This window comes from Pan paniscus, chromosome 19, assembly GCF_029289425.2.
Source record: "Pan paniscus chromosome 19, NHGRI_mPanPan1-v2.0_pri, whole genome shotgun sequence".
NCBI classification, from domain to species: Eukaryota; Metazoa; Chordata; class Mammalia; order Primates; family Hominidae; genus Pan; species Pan paniscus.
The window spans coordinates 63,344,614-63,368,621 of NC_073268.2; the positions used below are offsets into that span (position 1 = coordinate 63,344,614).

Consider the following 24,008-nt stretch of genomic DNA (forward strand, 5'->3'; position numbering starts at 1 on the left):
AAGAAAAGGCACAATTATTTCCAAGTTACAATGGGAAAAGGAAAGATTGAAGAATTTGTTTAAATAATATCACAAAATTTAACAGCCATGAAGGAAGTAGCTTAAAGCCAATCCCCCAAGTCTCAGTCAAATATTTTACCCCTTTGCCTGGGCTACTTTAGCCCAGCATTAAAAGTATAGCCCTATTTTCTAAATGCAAGTCTATGAGATTGTATTTAAATTCAAACTTATTTATTTCTGTATCTCCTTTCCCCAACCCCCAAGATTTAGCTCAATAAATCTATCTGTATTTAATGGAACTGAACTACCAGCATGTCAGGCAGAGCAATGTGTCCTCCTGATTCTTCCTCTGATACAAATCTCTAGTTCCTAGGGTCTGTTTATTGGTGCAGGAAGGAGGGGCAGTTGGGGTGGGGAGTAGGTTTGGCATGAGCACTTTGGTCAAAGGTAACCTCCCATTTCCTTGGTTCAACAAACCTAACAATATCATAAACTAACCTGTGAAAAGGATAGTTTTCCCACTTTTTTTTCAGCAACTTTCAATTTTTCCTTCTGATACCTTCATTTATATGAAGGTTACATTTTTCCAAAAGCACAGGACCATAGCCTCTCTATCTTACCATCTTTTCACAGTTATCATTAGTCAGTGAGTAAATATATATTGAGTGTATCACTATTAAAAATAAATATATTAAGCAGTAAAGCTCAAAAAAAGAAAAAAGAAAAGAATCCCCCAATAAGTTCCCATTATATTCCATTTAAACGTTTTTTAAACTCAAGAACAAAACAAACACTGGGAAGTTAAAAAATATTCCCCAGGCCAAGGTAACCTAATAAATTAGACTGGATTGATTTTTATTTGAATCCTTTCATTAGTCACTTATAAAAACTTTATTGAGCTATACAGTTTCTGAGAATTACATTTTCTCATATATTCTAAAATTCATTTTGATAATTATGGGGGGAGGGGATAGGGCCACAAATGGAATGGACAAGGCAAATGTGGCATAACTTAGCAACTGGTAAATCTAGGTTCATAACATATCACTGTTCATTCTATTTTTTTTTCCTAACTTGACATATGGGTTTGAACATTTTCAAAATTTCAGGGGCTCAACATAGACTTTCCACATTAACCAGATTTAGAAGGGAATGGGAAAACAAAAGCAAACAAAAACACAAAAGCAGAAAGGGCTAAGAACAGTTCATCAATCTTTCCTTAACTAGAACTGTCCTGGGCATGAGAACCTCTAGCCTAGTCAATGGTACAACTCTCTGAAAATTATGTTGCAGTTTAGGCCTATTGCCCATGTTGTGTATAAAAATAAAACAATGAAACCACAAAACTTAAAGAACATTTTTGTTACACTGGGGAAATCTGAATATAGACTGTATATTAGATAATATTATTGTATCAGTGATTAATATTTTAATTTGTAATAACAGTATTGTAGTTATATAGGAGAATGTTCATGTTCTTAGGAGAGAAATGCTAAAATACGATATCTGCCATTTACTTTCAAATGATTTAGGAGAGTGTGTGTGTGTGTGCACACACATGTGCATATATATGTGTCTATGTGTGTGTTTAGAGAGAGAAAAAATAGTAAAATGTTAAAAATATGAGGATTTAGGTAAATGGTATATGGCAATTTATTGTATTATTCATACAGCTATTCGGTAAGTTTAACAGTTTTCAAAATAAAAGTTGGGGTAAAAGTTCCAAAAAATAAAATTCACCTTAAGACTAATGGGTAATTCTTTAAATGGAAATGTAAATTTTGAACAATTATAGCACTGTATGAACTACCAGGAAGGTTTTAGTGTATTAAAAAATACTACATGGAAATGTATTTAAATTATTTTTCTTCTTTTTCTTTCTTCAATACAGCCTAGCAATTATTGGTTTCAGGGGGACAGGGAATAATCAAAACCAAAACTAACCAATTTAACTAAATCAAAATCTTTAAATATTACAGCTGAAAAGCTCTTGGCAATCATTTATTCCAACCCATATATATATATACAAAATTGAGAATAAAAGGAATAAAGCAATTTGCCCAAAGTCATACATATGCAAACAATATTGGGACAAGAACCCAGGCTTCCTTTTGCCCGATTTAGAGGTCTTTCCACTCTTCTACAAATTATTTTTTAAATAATCAATAGCTCCAATCCGATAACTTTGCAAACTAGTTTGCTTCTAAAGCTATAGTCTCACTTCCAATAAGCTGCATTTCTCCAGACCATGTAATAATGTTCGATTAAATTACATTTATATTCATACTGAAAAATTCAACAGAATTCAATAAAACACTATTATTTTTGCGCAAAAAAAACCACCAAGTTTCAAAATAAGTAACAGACTCTAAGTATCTGAATGAATCTCTCCATAGGAAGCAGATAGCTTGGCTGATGCAGAGGAAAGGTGTGAGCAACTGATTAAAAACAAAATCCAACTTGAGGCCAAAATCAAAGAGGTGACTGAAAGAGCTGAGGAGGAGGAAGAGATCAATGCTGAGCTGACAGCCAAGAAGAGGAAACTGGAGGATGAATGTTCAGAACTCAAGAAAGACATTGATGACCTTGAGCTGACACTGGCCAAGGTTGAGAAGGAGAAACATGCCACGGAGAACAAGGTATCAGTCATATTTTACAATACTGTATAGAGGTTCTGCCACCAACTAAATTGTTTTATAGGAGAAATAATCTCTTTCTTAACCTTTGTAGGTGAAAAATCTTACAGAAGAGATGGCAGGCCTGGATGAAACCATTGCAAAACTGTCCAAGGAGAAGAAGGCTCTCCAAGAGACCCACCAGCAGACCCTGGATGACCTGCAGGCAGAGGAGGACAAAGTCAACACCCTGACCAAAGCTAAAACCAAGCTAGAACAGCAAGTGGATGATGTAAGCACATTTTAAATATCCCTTTGAAAGATTTTTTAAAAAAATATATACTTTCAATTTTTACCATATTTACTTTCTTATTAGCTTGAAGGGTCTCTGGAACAAGAAAAGAAGCTTCGAATGGATCTAGAAAGAGCAAAGCGGAAACTGGAGGGTGACCTCAAATTGGCCCAAGAATCCACAATGGACATGGAAAATGACAAACAGCAACTTGATGAAAAGCTTGAAAAGTAGGAGCCTTTTAGAAAAAAACTTCTATGTGATATCATCTTTCAATTCACATGAGTATTAATACTTCTTGCTCTTCTTTCTAAAGGAAAGAATTTGAAATTAGCAATTTGATAAGCAAAATTGAAGATGAGCAAGCTGTAGAAATTCAACTACAGAAGAAGATCAAAGAGTTGCAGGTGAGTCATCTCACCTCTATTTTTTCTGCACACCAAAAAAACACTGAAGTTGAGATGAGTTTATGTTTATGTGCTTCTTTCGTTCCCAGGCCCGCATTGAGGAGCTGGGGGAAGAAATCGAGGCAGAGAGGGCCTCCCGAGCCAAAGCGGAGAAGCAGCGCTCTGACCTCTCCCGGGAACTGGAGGAGATCAGCGAGAGGCTGGAAGAAGCCGGTGGGGCAACTTCTGCTCAGGTGGAATTGAACAAGAAGCGGGAGGCTGAGTTTCAGAAACTGCGCAGGGACCTGGAGGAGGCCACCCTGCAGCATGAAGCTATGGTGGCTGCTCTTCGGAAGAAGCACGCAGACAGTATGGCTGAGCTTGGGGAGCAGATTGACAACCTGCAGCGGGTCAAACAGAAGCTGGAGAAGGAGAAGAGTGAGCTGAAGATGGAGATTGATGACCTCAGCAGTAACGCAGAGGCCATTTCCAAAGCCAAGGTACACAATACTGTCTCTAAATGAAGGTAATCATTTGTAAGAACACCCATTATTCTCTATCCCTAAACATTGTTTGCAGGCACTTTATAGCACTACTCAAATATTTTCTAACCAAATATATCCCATTCTATGGTATTTTTTAAAATGCTGGTTATGATCTATTAAGATGATTTTTTTTTTGGAGGAGGGGGATGGAGTCTCACTCTGTCGCCCAGGCTGGAGTGCAGTGGCGCGATCTTGGCTCACTGCAAGCTCCGCCTCCCGGGTTCACGCCACTCTCCTGCCTCAGCCTCCCCAGTAGCTGGGACTACAGGCGCCCACCAGCACGCCTGGCTAATTTTTTGTATTTTTAGTAGAGACGGGGTTTCACCGTGTTAGCCAGGATGGTCTCGATCTCCTAACCTCATGATCCGCCCGCCTCGGCCTCCCAAAGTGCTGGGATTACAGGCATGAGCCACCACGCCCAGCCTATTAAGATGATTTCAAAATCCACTTTAAGCAAGCGTCAATATCATTGGAATAAATGGTCTCCAACAATGACCAGTTTAGGCACACTATGCACTCGCCATGCCTAAATTCTTGCATGTTCCATAGAGTTGATGTCCTAACTTTCTACTCACACTTGACATGAATTTATTTACTCTACAAATATTTTAAGAATCAAGTTTTAACCTTTTTATTGCATTCAATGTCTCATCTTTCATTGCTACATATCCTGTAGGGAAACCTTGAAAAGATGTGCCGCTCTCTAGAAGATCAAGTGAGTGAGCTTAAGACCAAGGAAGAGGAGCAGCAGCGGCTGATCAATGACCTCACAGCACAGAGAGCGCGCCTGCAGACAGAAGCGGGTAAAGACATCTTCTCTGGGTCCCAACACCATGGACTAAATAAAATGGATTCTAGGGGTTCTAATAAACAGCAATATTCCCACTTTAGAGAAAGATAAACAAATGATCAGAGTTTGCTAAGAAGGTCAAAAAGGAAAGAAGTCAAGACTGAGCAGACAAGTTTACTTACAACACTTCTATGGCAATGCTGCTTTTAAATCTCCGGTTCTAACCAGTGCTAAAAAAATACTTAGAAGCAGATGAAGTGTAGATTAAACACATCACACACAGACACACACACACACACACACAGGTTGAGTATCCCTAATCTGAAAATCAAAAATCTGAAATGCTCCAAAATTCAAAACTGAGGGCTGACATGATGTCCAAAGGAAATGCTCACTGCAGCATTTCAGATTTTAGATTTTCGGATTAGGGATGCTGAACTGGCAAGAATATGTAAATATTCTAAAATCAAACAAAAATCTGAAATCTGAAACACTTCTGGTCCCAAGCATTTCAGGTAAGGTATATACAACTTGTATATATATATATACACACACACATATATACATATATATATACACACACATATATAAATGTAAAAGGTTTAGGCTTATTTTTATGCCAGTAAAAAATTCCCTTATGTCTATTACTCCTAGGTGAATATTCCCGACAATTAGATGAGAAAGATGCTTTAGTCTCTCAGCTTTCAAGGAGCAAGCAAGCATCTACTCAGCAGATTGAAGAGCTGAAACATCAACTAGAGGAAGAAACTAAAGTGAGTTTTGCCAAGGATTTTTTTGACTAACCAAATCTAAACCTGCCCAGTTAGGCTCTACTTGGGATGTGTAAGTTAAATATCACTGAATACATGAATTTATGTCACTGAACTGCTACTTCTGCAGGCCAAGAACGCCCTGGCACACGCCCTGCAGTCCTCCCGCCATGACTGCGACCTGCTGCGGGAACAGTATGAGGAAGAGCAGGAAGGCAAAGCTGAGCTGCAGAGGGCGCTGTCCAAGGCCAACAGTGAGGTTGCCCAGTGGAGAACCAAATACGAGACGGATGCCATCCAGCGCACAGAGGAGCTGGAGGAGGCCAAGTATGTGCTGTGAACTCTAGAAGAGGAACTCCCAGAAGCAGCTGTGATATTTATGATGATGATAACATAACAATAGCAAAAGCTAACATTTATTGAGTGCATACTGTGTCAAGTATTATATATATATATATGCATGTATATCAGCTTATTTACCTTCATAACAATATTATATTGGTATCATTATTCTAATCCCCATTTTACAGATGAGGAAGTTGAGGCTATAAGTTGTTAACCAACTAACCCAAAGGTATCTGCTTAATAAATGATACAGCTGGGTTTGGAGCCTGTCATTCTGATTCTACAGCCCACCTTTTTCAGCACTGAGTAGAAGACATACCTCTTAAAACTCACGTTGGAGGCCACCAAACCATACATAATGTTTAGGGTTGGCCTAAATAAAGTGAAGCCTTAGTCTGCATATAGACAAAGGGAGACCTTCAAGTAGATCTCCCTGGGCATCAAGCCAAAGGTTTTTCACTACCATAAGGATGTGTACTTGGCACACAACTGAAAATGAACTGAGAATGTAGAGAATTCAGGAGGGAAAAAAACCTGCCTTTGTTTAAACTGCATGAATTGTCCTGATTTATGTATCAGTTTCTTTCCCTGGAGAGATTGTCCAACTATAATGATTAGAAGAAACTGGCTATTCTCTAGGAAGAAAACACATAAAATGGAATGGAAAGTCTGAGAAAGCAAATGAATATGCTCAGTATATTTCTGGCCAGTAAAATATCTAGTTAACCTCAAATCCATATTGGAGTGAGAACGGATATATAAGTCAAACAACAAGATTGTCCTGGCTAATAATTTTCCACAGTCATACTCAATCAGAAGTCTTGAAAATCCTGAGTTACTTAGGTAGTAAGGCGGATACAATGGCAGCACCAACAGCAGCCTCTTAGACTTCTATAATATTCCAAGGACTTGTTTCCAACTCTTCACCACTTTGGATCTTTCCATACAGTTTACCAATCTAGAAAGCAGTTCTGGCTGCCACCATTTTGAAAATCATATGCCATTTGCCAGTATAGAAACAGGACCGTGGCCAGGCACAGTGGCTCACACCTGTAATCCCAGCACTTTGGGAGGCCAAGGCGGGCGGATCACCTGAGGTCAGGAGTTCAAGACCAGCTTGGCCAACATATGGTGAAACCCTGTCTCTATTTAAAATATATATATATATATATATATATATACACAAAAATTAGTTGGGCATGGTGGTGCACATCTGTAATCCCAGCTACTTGGGAAACTGAGGCAGGAGAATCGCTTGAACCCGGGAGGTCGCAGTGACCAAGATTGCACCACTGCACTCCAGCATGGGCGACAGAGCGAGACTCCGTCTCTCAAAAAAAGAAACAAAAGAAAAGAAAAGAAACAGGACTGTGAAAAGGGACCAAGGAGGTTATCACTTTGCTTCTGGTCTTGGCCATTCTCCTGACTGCCTGGCTAACTTTTCAGGAAGAAGTTGGCCCAGCGCCTGCAAGAAGCTGAGGAACATGTAGAAGCTGTGAACGCCAAATGTGCTTCCCTTGAGACGACGAAGCAGCGGCTCCAGAATGAAGTTGAAGACCTCATGCTTGATGTGGAAAGGTCTAATGCAGCCTGTGCAGCTCTTGATAAGAAGCAAAGGAACTTTGACAAGGTGGCCCAGACTGCTTAAACTTTAAGAGTGTTTTACTTGGTCTTCCTTTCTCCTTGGATCAACTCATGATTTATTGCTTTTCAGGTCCTATCAGAATGGAAGCAGAAGTATGAGGAAACTCAGGGTGAACTTGAGGCCTCCCAGAAGGAGTCACGTTCTCTTAGCACTGAGCTGTTCAAGGTGAAGAATGTCTATGAGGAATCCCTGGATCAACTCGAAATGCTAAGAAGAGAAAATAAGAACTTGCAACGTGAGTCCTCACAGTCCTCCCTACTCCATATATCCCTGGGAGGACCTTTCCATGTTGCCATCTTTCTGACCATTTCTCTCCTGTCTGTTCAACCACAGAGGAGATTTCTGACCTCACTGAGCAGATTGCAGAGGGAGGAAAGCAAATTCATGAATTGGAGAAAATAAAGAAGCAAGTAGAACAAGAGAAATGTGAAATTCAGGCTGCTTTAGAGGAAGCAGAGGTACATATTACCTTGTATTATGTTATGGAAAAACAAAGACAAACATCAGTTAAAAAAAAGTGGGGCTAGTGATAATTTAAACTCACAGGATCTTTATGAAGGACAACTTGGCAATAGCTATCAAAATCCTTAAAAATGTAAATACTCTGACCTATCAATTCTATTTCTAAGATTTTATCACCCAAAAGATGTCAAATGGAGTAAAGCTTTAAGGCAAAGATGTCCAATCTAAGAACAAAAGTAAGCAAATCACAGAACAGTCATGTGATGAAATTTTATATAGCCATGAAATATGATTATTTTGGAAAAATATTTTACAGTAGACAGTAATTTTAAAGACACAAATTTGCATATACAATATAATTTTGATTATGTACAAATATATAGAAGTAGGAAAAAAGACTAGAAAAAATACACCATATTAATATGTTTATCTCTTTACTGGGGGAACAACAGCTAGGTTTTCTTTTGTTTTTATGTATTGCCTCCACATTATACAATGAACATTTATTATGTAATCGGAAAAAAATTAACATTTTAAAACTGATAGTTTCTAGGTCAGGGGCTAGTATATCACACAAGAACATTTTAATTTCTAAAACAGATTGAGAATTTATATTTACTATACATGAATTTAATTATATAATTTTATTAGTATTAATATGAACAATATTTGTATAGCACAATGCACCTTTATTGCAGAGCTGCCCTATATAATCTGTCACTAAATAAACAAAATAATGATTTACCTAGAAGATTCCCAGAACTACTGTATTATACTTTGTAAAATTAGACAAACTGATATTGACAAGAGTTTGGCTCACGAGGGAATATACTCCAAATACTCAGGTTCTTCTCCATTATTAATTGATCACTGTTTTGTTAAGGCATCTCTTGAACATGAAGAAGGAAAGATTCTGCGTATCCAGCTTGAGTTAAACCAAGTCAAGTCTGAAGTTGATAGAAAAATCGCAGAAAAGGATGAGGAAATTGACCAGCTGAAGAGAAACCACACTAGAGTCGTGGAGACAATGCAGAGCACGCTGGATGCAGAGATTAGAAGCAGAAATGATGCTCTGAGAGTCAAGAAGAAAATGGAAGGAGATCTGAATGAAATGGAAATCCAGCTGAACCATGCCAATCGCTTAGCTGCAGAGAGTTTAAGGAACTACAGGAACACCCAAGGAATCCTGAAGGTAAACGGGTCCACATTCGCCTCCCAGATGAAGCAGGGAAAGTACCTGTCTTCCATTTCCCAAACACCTTGTTAAACGATCCTTTTTTTCTCTTAACAAATTATACAGCTGACCGCACAAAGGTAACTGAATTAATACACATAGAACGTATTATTTTTAAGAAAATGTTATGTAGAAGAACAAACAGATGCCTAGGCATTACAGTAGGATATGAAAGAAAGTGAACAGACTTGGGCACCAGACAGGCCTGAGGTTAAGTCTTAGTTTTGTCATTTACTAGCTGCCTGATTTTAAGCAAATTACTTAACCTCTCAGAACCTCTGTTCCTTCTTCAAAATAAGAATGAAACTACCCACCTCACTGAGTTACTGTGAAGATCAAATGAAATAACAGATGTCAAGTCCTGATAGAGCATATGGAAACTGCTCCACAAATGACAGACATTAGTGACTCACACATGACACAGTAACCAGTTAATGGTAGAAACAGAACAAGAATCTATGTCTCCTGATAATTCTCTCTCACCCTAAGCAAATGACCTAACCATAATCAGATGCATTCAAATGACAGGCATATGTCATCTTCTGTTCCTGTCACCAGTACAATCTCCCAGTTCATCTCCTGGGATCTTCAAATCCTCTTCAGAACACTTAAGGCCTTTCTGTTTTTCACTTATTAGGAAACCCAGCTCCACCTGGATGATGCTCTCCGGGGCCAGGAGGACCTCAAGGAACAGCTGGCAATTGTGGAGCGCAGAGCCAACCTGCAGCAGGCTGAGATCGAGGAGCTGCGGGCCACTCTGGAACAGACAGAGAGAAGCAGGAAAATCGCAGAACAGGAGCTCCTGGATGCCAGTGAGCGTGTTCAGCTCCTGCACACCCAGGTGGGACCCTCACATCAAACAAATGCTGGTGTACTGGTAGCTGATGCATTCGAATTATAACATGAAAGTACTCAATTTGTATAAATATGTGTATGTAAACATGGATGGGGGATATGCTCAAAAATACTCATTGCTATTATCTTAGGGTAATTGGTGGATTATGGGTGATTTTTTTTGTTTTTTTTTTTTTTTTGGTGTGTGTTCCTGTTTCTTTCTTGGGGTTTCTACCCCTCACCAAAAAAAAAAAAAAAAAAAAAGCTATTACTTTTTTATTTAAAAATAAGATTTGGCTATTTAGATTATTTTGGAAACCACGAGGTAGAATACTACTGAGTAAAGATACCTGTTGCCTCCAAAATCTGAAAATGTTCCATGCAGTGTTTCTCATTGGTAGCACTTAAGCATTTAGCACTGCTGTGTTCACTGTCCCCATGCCTTACAGCTCATTTAGCATTCCTGACCTGCCCAGGCATTAAATGCAGTAGCACCCCCTAGTCATTTTGACAACCAAAAATATCTGCCCCTAAACATTTTCAAATACCCGTTGAGATGATATTGCTTCTCTCTAGAAACAGAGTTGAAATCTTAAGAACATGTTTTCATAAGACAAATTCAGTGCTCTCCCACAGAACAAATCATAACAATTCAGAGAGAATAGATTCTTTCAAAGCAAGAAACTCTCAGTGCCTGCCACTCACAAAACGAATCTATTCTTTTCTATTTCCAACCTTCCAGAGAGCGAATAACTAGTGATGTCTCACTGAAATATAATTAAAAGAACAATTAACTAATGTACGCCAATAAAGGCATTCTCAAACCTCAGAAGTCCTTATGCATAAATCAGGTGGACACTGGGGAAGTTGGGGGAAAGGAGTTCCTACCTTGCAAATAATTAACATTTTCCACTGAACAAATAATTAAAGTTTAGTGAAATGTTGCCAGCAGATCCCCTGCATGAACCAACAAGTAAGACACTTGTAAAATCCCAAGAGGGCAAACTGCAAATTTTGTAAATTTCCACGACTACTTTTAACAGAATACCAGTCTCATTAACACCAAGAAGAAATTAGAAAATGACGTTTCCCAACTCCAAAGTGAAGTGGAAGAAGTAATCCAAGAATCACGCAATGCAGAAGAGAAAGCCAAGAAGGCCATCACTGATGTAAGATGAACATTTGGCCTACTGACACGTAGGCACCTGCTATCATCAAGTTTCATTACTTTCTTAATTTATTTCCTAAATAGGCTGCCATGATGGCTGAGGAGCTGAAGAAGGAACAGGACACCAGCGCCCACCTGGAGCGGATGAAGAAGAACCTGGAGCAGACGGTGAAGGACCTGCAGCATCGTCTAGATGAGGCCGAGCAGCTGGCGCTGAAGGGTGGGAAGAAGCAGATCCAGAAACTGGAGGCCAGGGTGGGTGTCTCAATCTCTCTAAATCTGGGAAGGGAAAAAGGGCACTCTCTCTACCCTTCTCTCTTCCTACACAAGACTCCCATCCTGTCCTGGGGCTGGGAACACCCACCCCATGCCTTCAGTAGGTCTTGGGCTAATTAATATCCCCCAAGACTGACTGCGTAAGTATTTTTCTTGGCTGCAGGTACGTGAGCTTGAAGGAGAGGTTGAAAATGAACAGAAACGTAATGCAGAGGCTGTTAAAGGTTTACGGAAACATGAGCGACGAGTAAAAGAACTCACCTACCAGGTAAAGGGAATAGCCTTCCAGAATATCCAGTCTTCCTGCCCAGAAGGAAATTGAAAACCTTATGACTATTTATTTATATGCCACTCACAAACAAATACGCATTAACTTGGTACATGTAAGGAGTAAAGACAGTTGCTTATCACAGACCTATACTAAAACTTAGGGAGGCCTTCAGATTTCTAAAGTTTAGAAAATAGCATGAGAGTAAAGAACACAGATTTTAAAGGCAGATTAACTGGGTATTAGCCCTAGTTTGGCCTCTCTTGCTTCTTGAACTTAATACTCTAAACCTCAGTTTCTTCACCTGTAAAATAGAGATAACAGCGTCTATTTTCCCGGATGAGGAGGTAAGGACTGGAGAAGATGTGTGCAATTCTCTAATACAGTGCCTGCACACTGGAAACATTTACCAAGAGTGCTACTGTTAATTCTATGAAGAAAATCTCAGAGTTGATCAAGTTTACCCCAGGCCCACCTGCCATCATGCCAAATGATTTTATTTTAGTACCCAGAGTAGCCTTATCTCTTCGGAATGAATGCAGATTATTTTTTTCAAACTTTCAGACTGAAGAAGATCGCAAGAATGTTCTCAGGCTGCAGGACTTGGTAGATAAATTACAGGCGAAGGTGAAATCATACAAGAGACAAGCTGAGGAGGCTGTAAGTATCTTTAAGCCCTTGAGGAAAGAAGGAAATTTCTTTTGCAGTAGAAAGTGTTTTAAGAGAATGCATCAATAAGGAAGAAGACAAAGTGAAAATCTACCACTCATTTTAAGAGGGATGATTTTATAAATATGAATTTGTCCTGCCAAATCCAAATTACAGAATAAGACTTCAAAAGATTTATTTATTTATTTATTTTGACACAGAGCCTTGCTGTGTCACCCAGGTTGGAGTGCAGTGGTGTGATCTTGGCTCACTGCAACCTCTGCCTCCCAAGCTCAAGCAATTCTTATGCCTCAGCCTCTCCAGTAGCTGGGACAACAGGCGTGCACCACCACACCTGGCTGGTTTTTGTATTTTTAGTACAGACAGGGCTTCACCGTGTTGGCCAGGCTGGTCTCGAACTCCTGGCCTCAAGTGATCCACCCACCTCGGCCTCCCAAAGTGCTGGGATTACAGGCATGAGCCACCATGCCCAGCCGAGATATTTTTATTATTAAGCAATTTGTAAGGGTTGAGGGGGGCAAGTTCTAAACAGCTCACTTACTTGATAGCTACAAATGATATACAGTAGAAATTCTAATTAATACCATCATAAATATTCCTCTCCCTCTAGACATAGAAAAAATCAAGTTCTCAAAAGCCAAACATCAATCTTTTACCCCACCTGACTTCTTCACTCACCACTAGTGTCATCAGTGGGGGCTCTTGCCCCCACATTTGCTGTAGCTAATATAAGAACATGTTAGAAGATTCTGTACCTATACCCTTCCTGGTTATCCCTCCACTCTTCCAGACACATGTGATAGGTAGGACGTAAATAGGAAGAAAAGGAAAGAAAAAAGGGAGAGGCATAAATGGCAATGAGTCAATTAACAGAGGAGACTTTCTGTCTAGTCCCATCTTTTCCCTTTCTTTATATACTAGAATCAAAATATATATTAAGTGGTATTTCCCCAATTATAATTTGGCCTTACATTTACTTACTGATGTCTATAAGGGTACATAGGTCTCTTCCTCCTTTCCACACAGAACATAAATCATAAAAGGATGTATGGGCTTTATATGAGGCTGTCTCCTCCACTTCAAAACTCTCCTTTCATTCTTTAAAGTAAAAATTGTAGTTGAAGTTATAAACTCTGTTTAGATTTAAAGTCGGATATGCTAAATAGACCATAAGAAGGAAATACCTGATTTGAGGAACTAATCCTGTCTGGTGATAAGTGCAATGAGAACCACACAGTCTAATTCTCACAATTTTATCTCTATTCTTAGGAGGAACAATCCAATGCTAATCTATCTAAATTCCGCAAACTCCAGCATGAGCTGGAGGAGGCCGAGGAACGGGCTGACATTGCTGAGTCCCAGGTCAACAAATTGCGAGTGAAGAGCCGAGAGGTTCACACAAAAATCAGTGCAGAGTAAACACACCTGCCTGATGCTATCAAGAGGCTGAAGAAAGGCACAAAATGTGCTATTTTTGGTCACTTGCTTTATGACGTTTATTTTCCTGTTAAAGCTGAATAAATAAAAACTACAGTAAATGTATACATTAAACCAGACTTTCATTTTTTCACTTGCAAAGCTATTCATGCTCACAGTTCTCACCTAGCTATTAATATCTTAATATTATATATGGCTTTGCAGAGCATTCAATATTTTATACCTTCAGCACCACCCAACAGTCCCTTTCCCACCTCTTCACCCCCCACCAACACACACACAAATATCTTTTGCTGAGCTTGTTTTTATTATATCTCTCTAGATTGTTACAAATTACTAAGAAAAACACTCCCTGAGGCTGCCCTCTGTATGGGCCCATTCATTTACTCCACAAACGATATTGAGCATCTACTATGTGCATCAATATAATAAATCAATAAATAGTGCCAGCCACTATTTAAGTTTTGTGTGAACAAAATATAGTTTCTGCTCTCTAGAAGCTTATATTCCACAACGAAAGAAAAGCAATAAATAAATTCATAACTATGTAATGAGCCAGATTATAAGTACTAATGGGAAATTAGAAAGTAGGAGGGAAGCATTTACTTTTTTTTTTTTTTTCCGAGACAGAGTCTCACTCAGTCGCCCAGGCTGGAGTGCAGTGGCGCGATCTTGGCTCACTGCAAGCTCCGCCTCCCGGGTTCACGCCATTCTCCTGCCTCGGCCTCCGGAGTAGCCGGGACTACAGGTGCCCGCCACCACGCCCGGCTAATTTTTTGTATTTTTAGTAGAGACGGGGTTTCACCGTCTCAGCCAGGATGGTCTCGATCTCCTGACCTCGTGATCCACCCGCCTTGGCCTCCCAAAGTGCTGGGATTACAGGCGTGAGCCACCGCGCCCGGCCACATTTACTATTTTATAGACAGTAGTCAAGGAAGGCATCTCTGGTAAGAAGACACTTGAGCAGTGACCTGAAGGAGGCAAGAGGGTAAGCCAAGTGGGTATATGGGCGCACAGCACGTCCAGGCAGAGAAAACAGAAAATGCAAAGGCCCTAAGGCAAGGGCAGGTAGGGAATGTTAGAGGGGCAGGGAGGAGGTCAAGCAGGGCAGGAAGAGACTGAGCAAGATGAGACAGTTAAGGCGTAAGAGAGGAACTGAGAGACCAGATCATGTAGGGCCCCTTGGCCACTCTAAGGACTTTTGCCTTTACTCAGAGTGAAGTGGGAAAGTTTTGGAGGGTTTTGAGCAGGGTGATATTAACAAATATTTTAAAAGAATCACTCTGGCTGCTGTGTTGAGAATAAACTAAGGGAGCAAAGATGGACACTGGGAAACTAGTTAGGAGCCTACTGAAAAATAAAGGTTAAAAGATGACAGTGGCAGTTGGGCGCGGTGGCTCACACCTGGAATCCCAACACTTTGGGAGGTCGAGGTGGGCAGATCACTTGAGCCCGAGAGTTCGAGACCAGCCTAGGCAACATAGCAAAACCCCATCTCTACTAAAAATAGAAAAAAAGAAAAAAATTAGCAGGGCATAGTGGCACATGCCTGTAGTCCCAGCTACGGGGGAGGCTAAGGTGGGAGAATCACCTGAGCCCGGGAAGTCAAGGCTGCAATAAACCAAGATCGCACCACTGCACTCCAGCCTGGGAGACAGAGTGAGACCCTGTCTCAAAAAAAAAACAAAAAAAACAAAAAAACTAACAACAACAACAACAATAAAAACCATGACAGTGGCTTAGGGCAGAAAAATAACAACGGGAGACAAAGAGAAGTAGATGGATTCCAGATTTATTGACGGTAGCTAGCATACATAGGATTGTCAGATAGATTGGATGAGAGACAAAGTGAAAGAATGAACTTATAAAAGAGGGACAGAAAATAAGACCAAAAAAAAGCTTGATGGAGTAGAACCTCCAGAAAGAGAGGAAGCAGCAGAACAAAAATGAAATCTAGACAAAGACTGTACTTTATTCACTCCTTCCTCTACCTTCTAACATTTACTCTCCCCCAACTTCTAAACCCCTATCAGCCTCAATCTTTTCATTATAAATTGTGTAGACCGCAATCTCAAATGTGTCTAAGTTAATAACAAAAGTTTAAAACAAAAAAGAGAAAAAAAATGTTAAATAATCTCCAAAAAACAAAATTTTGGATCAAAGAGGAAATCAAAACTACAATCATAAGAACATGTAGAAAGAAACAAAAGAAAAAATCTTTGTGACCTCAGCTTAGGCAAAGATGTCTTAGATATGACACCAAAGACACAGGCCACAAAAGAAAAAATTGATCAATTGTACATCATCAAAATGTAAAGCTTCTGCTCTTTGAAAAACACTGTTATAGAGAGAATGAAAAGACAAGCCACAGACTGAAAGTATTTACAACTTATAGCCCTGATGAAAGATTTATATTCAGAATACATAAACAAATCTAAAAATCCAGGGAAAAGGTAACAACATAATACTTTAAAAGGCAAAAGGTTTAGCAAACATTTCACTAAACATACAGATGATAAAAAGGCATCTGAAAATCATTCAACATCATGAATCGTGAGAAAAATATCAATTAAAACACAGTAAGATACCACAACACACTTACTGCAATGACTAAAAGACCAAAGTGTTGGCCAAGAGTCATAATGTAAAATGTTACAATGACTTATGAAAACAGTTTGGCAACTTCTTTAAAAGTTAACAAATTATCTATATGATCTAGCCATTCTGTTCCTAGGTATTTACCAAAGAGAAATGAAAGCGTGTGTCCACATGAAGACTTGTACACAAATGTTTATGGCACATTTATTTGTAATAGGGGCAAAAACCAAAAAGAAAAACCAAAATATCCATCAACAAATGAATGGGTAACAAATTATGGTATATCCATACAATGAAATACTACTCAGCAATCAAAAGAAACCATTAACACTAAAAAGGGTGAATCTCAAGATAATTACGTTGATTGAAAGCAGCAGCCCCTCCAAAAAGTACATACTATATTATTCTATTTATATAAAATTCTAGAAAATGAAAACTACAGTGATAGAAAGTGGACCAGCAGTTGGATAGTGATGCAGAGGGAGGGTTTGTAGGGGGCACAAAGAAAGGGTGGAGGGGATTACAAGGGAGCAGGAGGAAATTTGGGAGGGGGGTCCATGAACATGTTCATTATCTTGATTGAGATGATGGTTTCACAGGCATCTATGTATGTAAAAACCTATCAAACTGTGCACTTTTAATATGTGCAGTTTTAAATGTCAATTATACCTCCATAAATTTAAAATTCTGCATTAGGGGAAATACCACAATTACAGTACTCTGGGAAGATAATTAGTAATTAGAATACTATATGCCAAACTTTAAAGCCAGAGTTATATTTTTTCACAGAAATTGCATGAAGCCTGTTTATCAGTTTGTTGACATATTTACTATGTTGAATCTTCCAATTCTTAACTACAGTCTGTTTCATTTAATTAGATCTTCTTTTATTTCTTTCATCAGTGTTTGGTAGTTTTCAGCATACAAGCCATATACAAATTTTGTTAGATCTATGTCAAACTTTTTTTTTTTTTTTTTTTGAGACGGAGTCTCACTCTGTTGCCCAGACTGGAGTGCAGTGGCACAATCTCAGCTCACTGCAACCTCCACCTCCCGGGTTCAAGCCATTCTCCTGCCTCAGCCTCCTGAGTAGCTGGGATTACAGGCGTGCACCACCATGTCTGGCTAATTTTTGTATTTTTAGTAGAGGCAGGGTTTCACCACGTTGGTCAGGTTGGTCTCAAACTCCTGACCTCATGATCCGCCCACCTTGGCCTCCCAAAGTTCTAGGATTACAGCCGTGAGCCACCATTCCCGGCCTGTCTAACTTCTTTCTTTTTTTAAGTGACTGTAAATGGCATTATATTTCTAATTTTGATGTCTACATGTTCACTGCTAACATACAGAAAAACAATTGATTTTCTCTTTTTTTCTGTTTTTGTTTTTTGTTGTTGTTGTTGTTGTTGTTTGAGATGGAGTTTTACTGTGTCACCAGGCTGGAGAGCAGTGGCTCACTGCAAACTCCACCTCCCAGGTTCAAGTGATTCTCCTGCCTCAGCCTCCTGCGTAGCTGGGATTACAGGCACATGCCACCATGCCCAGCTAATTTTTGTATTTTTAGTAGAGACAAGGTTTTACCATATTGGCCAGGATGGTCTCAATCTCTCGACCTCGTGATCTGCCTGCCTCGGCCTCCCAAAGTGTTGGGATTACGGGCGTGAGCCACGGTGCCCAGCCTTCTGTTGCATTTCTTAAGATTTAGATCATAATTGCAACTCTGCTATTCTTAGAACAAAGAATGAGTAAATGTTGCAGTTGGGACAAAAGGGACAGATTTCTCACAGTCGTATGTGATAACATAATATGACATCCTTTAAGTTTTGCAATGCAATAATAAAATACATCCTTTTTCACAAAAATGCATGACTTCATCAATATTTTTAAGAGCCTTCCTAATCCTTTGATCCTGAATTCATTCTCGGGAAACATCTATTGGGTCATCATTTTTGTCCATTTTCAGTTCTTCAGTTGTTAACTAGTTCAACACTGCTGAATGCACGCTGGTCAATGGCTTTGCAAAACTCAAGCCAATTTTTTTTACTACTTTCACTGACTTCACTAAATTCTGCAACTGTTCCAAGATTTCTCATTTTACTTTGCATTCAACTTAAATTGATTATTGCATATTTACAATACATAATGATCAACAAGATCATTAGTGAATACTTTTTGTTTTCCTATGCAATATCATTATTGTGAAGGCTCCAATAACAGGGACTCCACTATTGCAAACTGAAAACTATCTTTAGCCTTTGCCCAGAAAGTCTATTCTATAGATTTAACAATTAAAGATATGCATAAGCATTTATGTACACATATATACTTAGCAGAATATTTTAAAGAACAGAAACTTAGAGCACCCTAAATGCCCAATAATAGAAAATTTGTTATATAAATTATGTTATCTTCAAAGCATGGTACACTACGTAACTATTAAAAATCATAATCTAAAAGAATAGTTAATATCATGAGAAAATTTTAAAATGTGTTCTAAAAGCAGAATACAAAACAGTGCTTGCAGACTGATATCTCAATTGTGTATGTGTTTAAGAATACATAAAAATTGGCCAGGTGTGGTGGCACATGCCTGTAATCCCAGCACCTTCGGAAGCCAAGGTGGGCGGATCATGAGGTCAAGAGATCGAGACCATCCTGGCCAACATGGTGAAACCCCATCTCTACTAAAAATACAAAAATTAGCTGGGCATGGTGACACACCTGCAGTCCCAGCTGCTCCAGAGGCTGAGGCAGGAGAATCACTTGAATCTGGGAGGCAGAGGTTGCAGTGAGCCGAGATCGCACCACTGCATTCCAGGCTGGCGACAGAGCGAGACTCCATCTAAAAAAAAAAAAAAAAAAAAGGAGCTGGATACCATCCTGGCCAACATGGTAAAACCCCGTTTCTACTAAAAAATACTAAAATTAGCTGGGCATGGTGGCACTCGCCTGTAGTCCCAGGTGCAGGGGAGGCTGAAGCAGGAGAAACACTTGAACCCAGGAGGCGGAGGTTGTAGTGAGCCAAGATCGCGCCACTGCACTCCAGCCTAGCAACAGAATGAGACTCCGTCTCAAAAAAAAAAAAAAAGAAAAAAAAAAAAAGAAAAAAAAAAGGATACATAAAAACATGGAAAAAAATGTGAAAGGATTTAAACCAAAATTTAGGTAGAGATGACTTCTATGCTAAAATTTTAGGCAAGATTTAAAATTTTCCTTCAGTATGTTTGATTATGTTTTTCAATGTGTGTACTATTTTTGGAATTCTTTTAAAGGCTCATGTTTTTAAAATAAATAAAAGTAACCTGCCTCTTAAGATTTCATATCCACTTCTCATCAAAGACATGGATATAACTGACAACAGTAAGGTGAAGAGAGGGTCGTTTGATGGATGAGACCATTAGCACAGCTGCTAAAAGCTGTTGCCTGTCATCCAAGCTCTCTGTAAGGATTAACATTCCAGGACTGACACACAGCAGCTGTCAGTAAGCAAACTTAAATTCTGCCTCCTGGCTGTGGCAGAGGTTTGGGCACATGTTCCACATATCGGTGTCCCTAGGAACCGTCACCGCAGACTCCATCGGTCACATTTTCCAAAGCGAGAAGCTGAAGAATCAGCCGTGGGCAGATGGAAAGAACCTTGCTTAAGGATGGAATTTGCCAGCCTGATTCCTCCCTCCTAGTTCCAAGGGCCACTAAGATGCCGCTTCCGGAGGCCGCAAGAAAAAAGAAAGCCTCTCCATGGTGAAGGAGAAAAACATCTCCCTTGGGGAACACACCCAAAACAGGGCTTCTCTTAGATTCCAATAGCCTGACCTTCACAAGAGGGCAAACTATCTTCTCAGCTCCTCACAGAAACTATGGCTTGTGGCTTTCTTGGGGAAACTGAGGTACTGCGCAGTGTGAAGGCTCAAATTATGAGAAATTATGTTTAAAACATGGATGGGAAAGGTAGTACCTTCTGAGCAACAAAATCATCACTTTTTCCACTATTTGGAAAAATAATTCAATTGGTACCCACGGATTTGAGTATCTGAACCTGACTTTATATAAGAATATATGTGTGGCCGGGTGCGGTGGCTCATGCCTGTAATCCCAGCACTTTGGGAGGCCGAGGCGGGCGGATCACCTGAGGTCAGGAGTTTGAGACCAGCCTGGCCAACATGGCGAAACCCCGTCTCTACTAAAAGTACAAAAATTAGCCAGGCGTGGTGGCGGGTGCCTGTAATCCCAGCTACTCAGGAGGCTGAGGCAGGAGAATCACTTGAACCCGGGAGGTGGAGGTTGCAGTGAACCCAGATCACGCCACAGCACTCCAGCCTGGCGACAAGAGTGCTACTCCGTCTCAAAAAAAAAAAAAAAAAAAAAAAAAAAGGAATATTTATGTGTACCACATGTACAACATAATAATATGGCTATGTATGCACTGAAAATTTTCAAACGGGCTTTGTTGACAAGAATTTTAAATTTTCTGTCTGGCCCAGTCAGTCATGAGACTTGCCCTCAAATGCCCTCTCCACACTCAATTTCATACCCTCCCCACCACACAGTCCTTCACGGATCTACTGTCTGGAATTACACAGCACAAATAAATCGCTGGGACGAACAAGGTCCTGCTCACTCGCAAACTCTTAAATGCACACTTACTGGCCAGGTCCCAGTACGGCCTCCAGGCCAGGCCTGCCGCAGCTACGGCAGGAGTCACTTCTGGCCTTTCCTTCCCACAGACTGACCCTTCCCATGATGCCCTGGGACGCACCGGAAGTGACTCCCCTCCTCTCTGGACAATTGAAAACATCGTTTCTCTCCTGTAGTGCCAGGGTGTCTCCTTCAAAGCACACTGCGGCTGTCTTTTTTTTTTTTTTTTTTTTTTTGAGACAGTTTCGCTCTTATTGCCCGGGCTGGGGTGCAATGGCGCGATCTCGACTCACCGCAACCTCCGCGATTACAAGCATGCGCCACCACGCCCGGCTAATTTTTGTATTTTTAGTAGAGACTTGGCGTTTCTCCATGTTGGTCGGCTGGTCTCGAACTCCCGACCTCAGGTGATCCGCCGCCTCGGCCTCCCAAACTGCTGGATTACAGGCGTGAGCCACCGCGCTCGGCGCACTGCTGCCGTCTTTTGACGCATTATCAGCACTTTGACCCACTCCCTCCCTCCCCACAACTAGATCATAGTGGTTGAGAAAACAAACTTTCTCTTCAGTTCCTGAAAAAATGTCTTCATTAGCCTTCTGTTGAATGAAGAGCAGACATTCAATAAATTTTGTTGGACAGAATGAACCAATATTGAGTAGAAAAAGAGCAGTTAACAGATCCAACACTCAACACAGAAAAAGGAGGAAAAAAACAGCCTTTATAACAACAGCTGACATTTGAAACCCGAAGTCCTTACCTTAATTTCCAAGGCTCTAAACCATCTGGCTCTTGCCTACCTCTGCCACTACATTCCCTACTACTGGTTCACTCTGCCCCACTGGCCCACCATCTCCCAGAGCGTTTGCATTTGTTTCCTCTGCCTGAAATACTGTCGCCCTTTGATATTTTCATGGCTTACTCATTCACTTCACTAGGTGTCTGCTCAAATATCACCTCTTCAGAGAAACTTCCCCACACAGCCACTGTTTCCTTATCCTGCTTTTCTTTCCTTCAGAGCATTTATCTTTAATTGATATATCTGTTTGTGACTTTATCTATTTTGTTCTCCAGTACTTAAAATCCTCCCAGCATATGGTAAGGTTTCAACGAATGTTGAATGAATGAATTCATGTTTACCATGTTGCTAGCTCTCTGCTAAGCCCTATGTATGTATTACAGCTTTGCAATTAACAGTTCCAGGTGGGAATTTCATCATTATTGTAGCTTGGATCATTCTAGAAGATCTCAAACTGATTCCATCTATCCTTGTCTTGGTCAGGCTTGTGTTGTCAGGAGGTTGCAGTGAGCCGAGATCGTGCCATTGCACTCCAGCCTAGTGACAGAGTGAGACTCCGTCTCAAACAAACAAACAAAAAAGAATACATAAAAACATGGAAAAAAATGTGAAAAGATTTAAACCAAAATTTAGGTAGAGATTTTGAGGACTTTGCCATGATACCCTCCAACAACCTATCAGGTATAGTGATGAATTTACCACCACTTGCCCAAGACAGTCCTGGTTTTAAAATGGAAAGTTTCAAGAACTCCCTTAGCCCCAAACAAACTGGCATGGTTGGTCACCTACTTTCAGATATCCAGGCTCCTATCTTCCCTGTTTTGTTTTACTGCTATGTGGGGAGGAATGAATCTACACAGAAAATTGGCTACATATACTGGGTAGAATGAGAGGACTAAAAAGACAGTGGACAGGCTTTGGCAGCTGGTGGGCCTCACCAGACAGCAGCATCAAAGACATGAACAACATTGGAGACATTGACTTGGCTCCCAAAGCCCTCTGCCACTGTCAGTGGTTGGTGTGTTCACCAAAGAAAGCTCATGTTTTTCAAAATCACAGGGTTCTCTGTTGACATAGCCTCAACCACTCTCCCCTTTCCCAAACTATCATGTCACATCCAAATAGTACCCTGCCATGCATTCATTAATTCACTTAATTGCCACGAGAACCTCCTGAGTTATTGTTAACATTCCCATTCTACAGGTGAGAAAACTGAGGCTGAGAAAGATTAAGTAACTTGCCCAAATTCAAGTAGCTTAAATAGTGAAGTCAGAATTTGAGACCCAGCATTCTGATTGTCAAGGTCCATTCTTAGTGACTGCATTATCATGCAGATTTTAATGGTATAAATACATACTTTTACTGCATCCAACAAGCTTTTTTAGGACACATTAAGACCTCAGTGGTAGTAGTTAAAAGTAATCAGTCATGCTTTCCTTAGCTCTAATGAGGTTTTAAGCAGCTGAAGTAACCAAAACACAGCAAATAGACCCCAAGGTAGGAGGCAAACAGCAGGAGATCCTAACTCTCACAGACATGAGTCAAAGCCATGAAGCCAGGCTGGAAAGTCTCCAGTTTACTGAACAGACCTAGCTGGTAGGATTTTTTCTCTGAACACAGTGTTCTCAGGTCATCCACACAATCTCTTCATGTTATTTTTGGTGAAGGATGCCTAGTTTATGTGTAATTCTGAGAAGCATGTATAATTCTGATAGCATTAGTGTCTTACAGGATCTTGTAAAGCCAGAAGCAGCTGTCTTCAAGTGAAAATACAAACTGGACTTGGAGTCAAAAGATGTTTGTTTTAGCTCTCACTCTGCCACTATTAGCCGTATGGTTAGTCATTTATCTTCACCAAGCCTCAGTTTTCCCACCTACAAAACTGTGATAAGTCTCTCTTCTCATTGACATTTAATAATCAATTTAAATAATGCTTTTGATAACCCCTATGAACTTTTTGCTTTGCACATTTTCAGTATATAAATACCAGCAGTGAAGAAGTTTATATATTCTATTTGAAAGAGTTGCAAACTTGTTCTGTTGAGTTTGAGAGTAGAATGGAGAGGGGTCTAATTTTATGCTTAGCATGAATTAGATAAACTGTCTAGAACCTCAATTTCTGATTCTGTAAGGTAGGAGTTACTTTAGACAATATTCAAAGCCTCATTTAGTTCCAGAATCTATATTATCATTCAAATCTTTAGTTAGGCGATTCAAATATGAATGGGGGCCATTCACCAATGTGA

General features: G+C 40.0%; 1 protein-coding gene and 1 long non-coding RNA gene across 6 annotated transcripts in view; one reads left to right on the top strand and one right to left on the bottom strand.

Annotated features, from left to right (window-relative positions):
• Positions 1-13,850, top strand: part of LOC103782669 (myosin-8) — a 31,584-nt gene extending 17,734 nt beyond the window's left edge. For 3 of the 4 annotated variants that reach the window (XM_034942375.3, XM_024926028.4, XM_024926029.4), the window contains exons 21-38: positions 2,397-2,639; positions 2,731-2,907; positions 2,992-3,137; positions 3,224-3,314; positions 3,404-3,793; positions 4,515-4,641; positions 5,283-5,401; positions 5,529-5,725; positions 7,190-7,373; positions 7,458-7,623; positions 7,722-7,846; positions 8,734-9,042; positions 9,722-9,925; positions 10,962-11,087; positions 11,171-11,341; positions 11,526-11,630; positions 12,195-12,290; positions 13,569-13,822. In XM_034942375.3, the coding sequence (XP_034798266.3) occupies positions 2,397-2,639; positions 2,731-2,907; positions 2,992-3,137; positions 3,224-3,314; positions 3,404-3,793; positions 4,515-4,641; positions 5,283-5,401; positions 5,529-5,725; positions 7,190-7,373; positions 7,458-7,623; positions 7,722-7,846; positions 8,734-9,042; positions 9,722-9,925; positions 10,962-11,087; positions 11,171-11,341; positions 11,526-11,630; positions 12,195-12,290; positions 13,569-13,718 (3,126 nt within the window). In that variant the 3' untranslated portion in view covers positions 13,719-13,822. Of the gene's footprint in view, positions 1-2,396; positions 2,640-2,730; positions 2,908-2,991; positions 3,138-3,223; positions 3,315-3,403; positions 3,794-4,514; positions 4,642-5,282; positions 5,402-5,528; positions 5,726-7,189; positions 7,374-7,457; positions 7,624-7,721; positions 7,847-8,733; positions 9,043-9,721; positions 9,926-10,961; positions 11,088-11,170; positions 11,342-11,525; positions 11,631-12,194; positions 12,291-13,568 lie in introns of all 4 variants that reach the window. The other variant, XM_008971340.5, reaches the window with a different exon arrangement.
• LOC117976546 (uncharacterized) overlaps positions 1-24,008 on the bottom strand; it is a 113,967-nt gene that overhangs the window by 2,141 nt on the left and 87,818 nt on the right. The gene's annotated exons all lie outside the window — the stretch shown is intronic.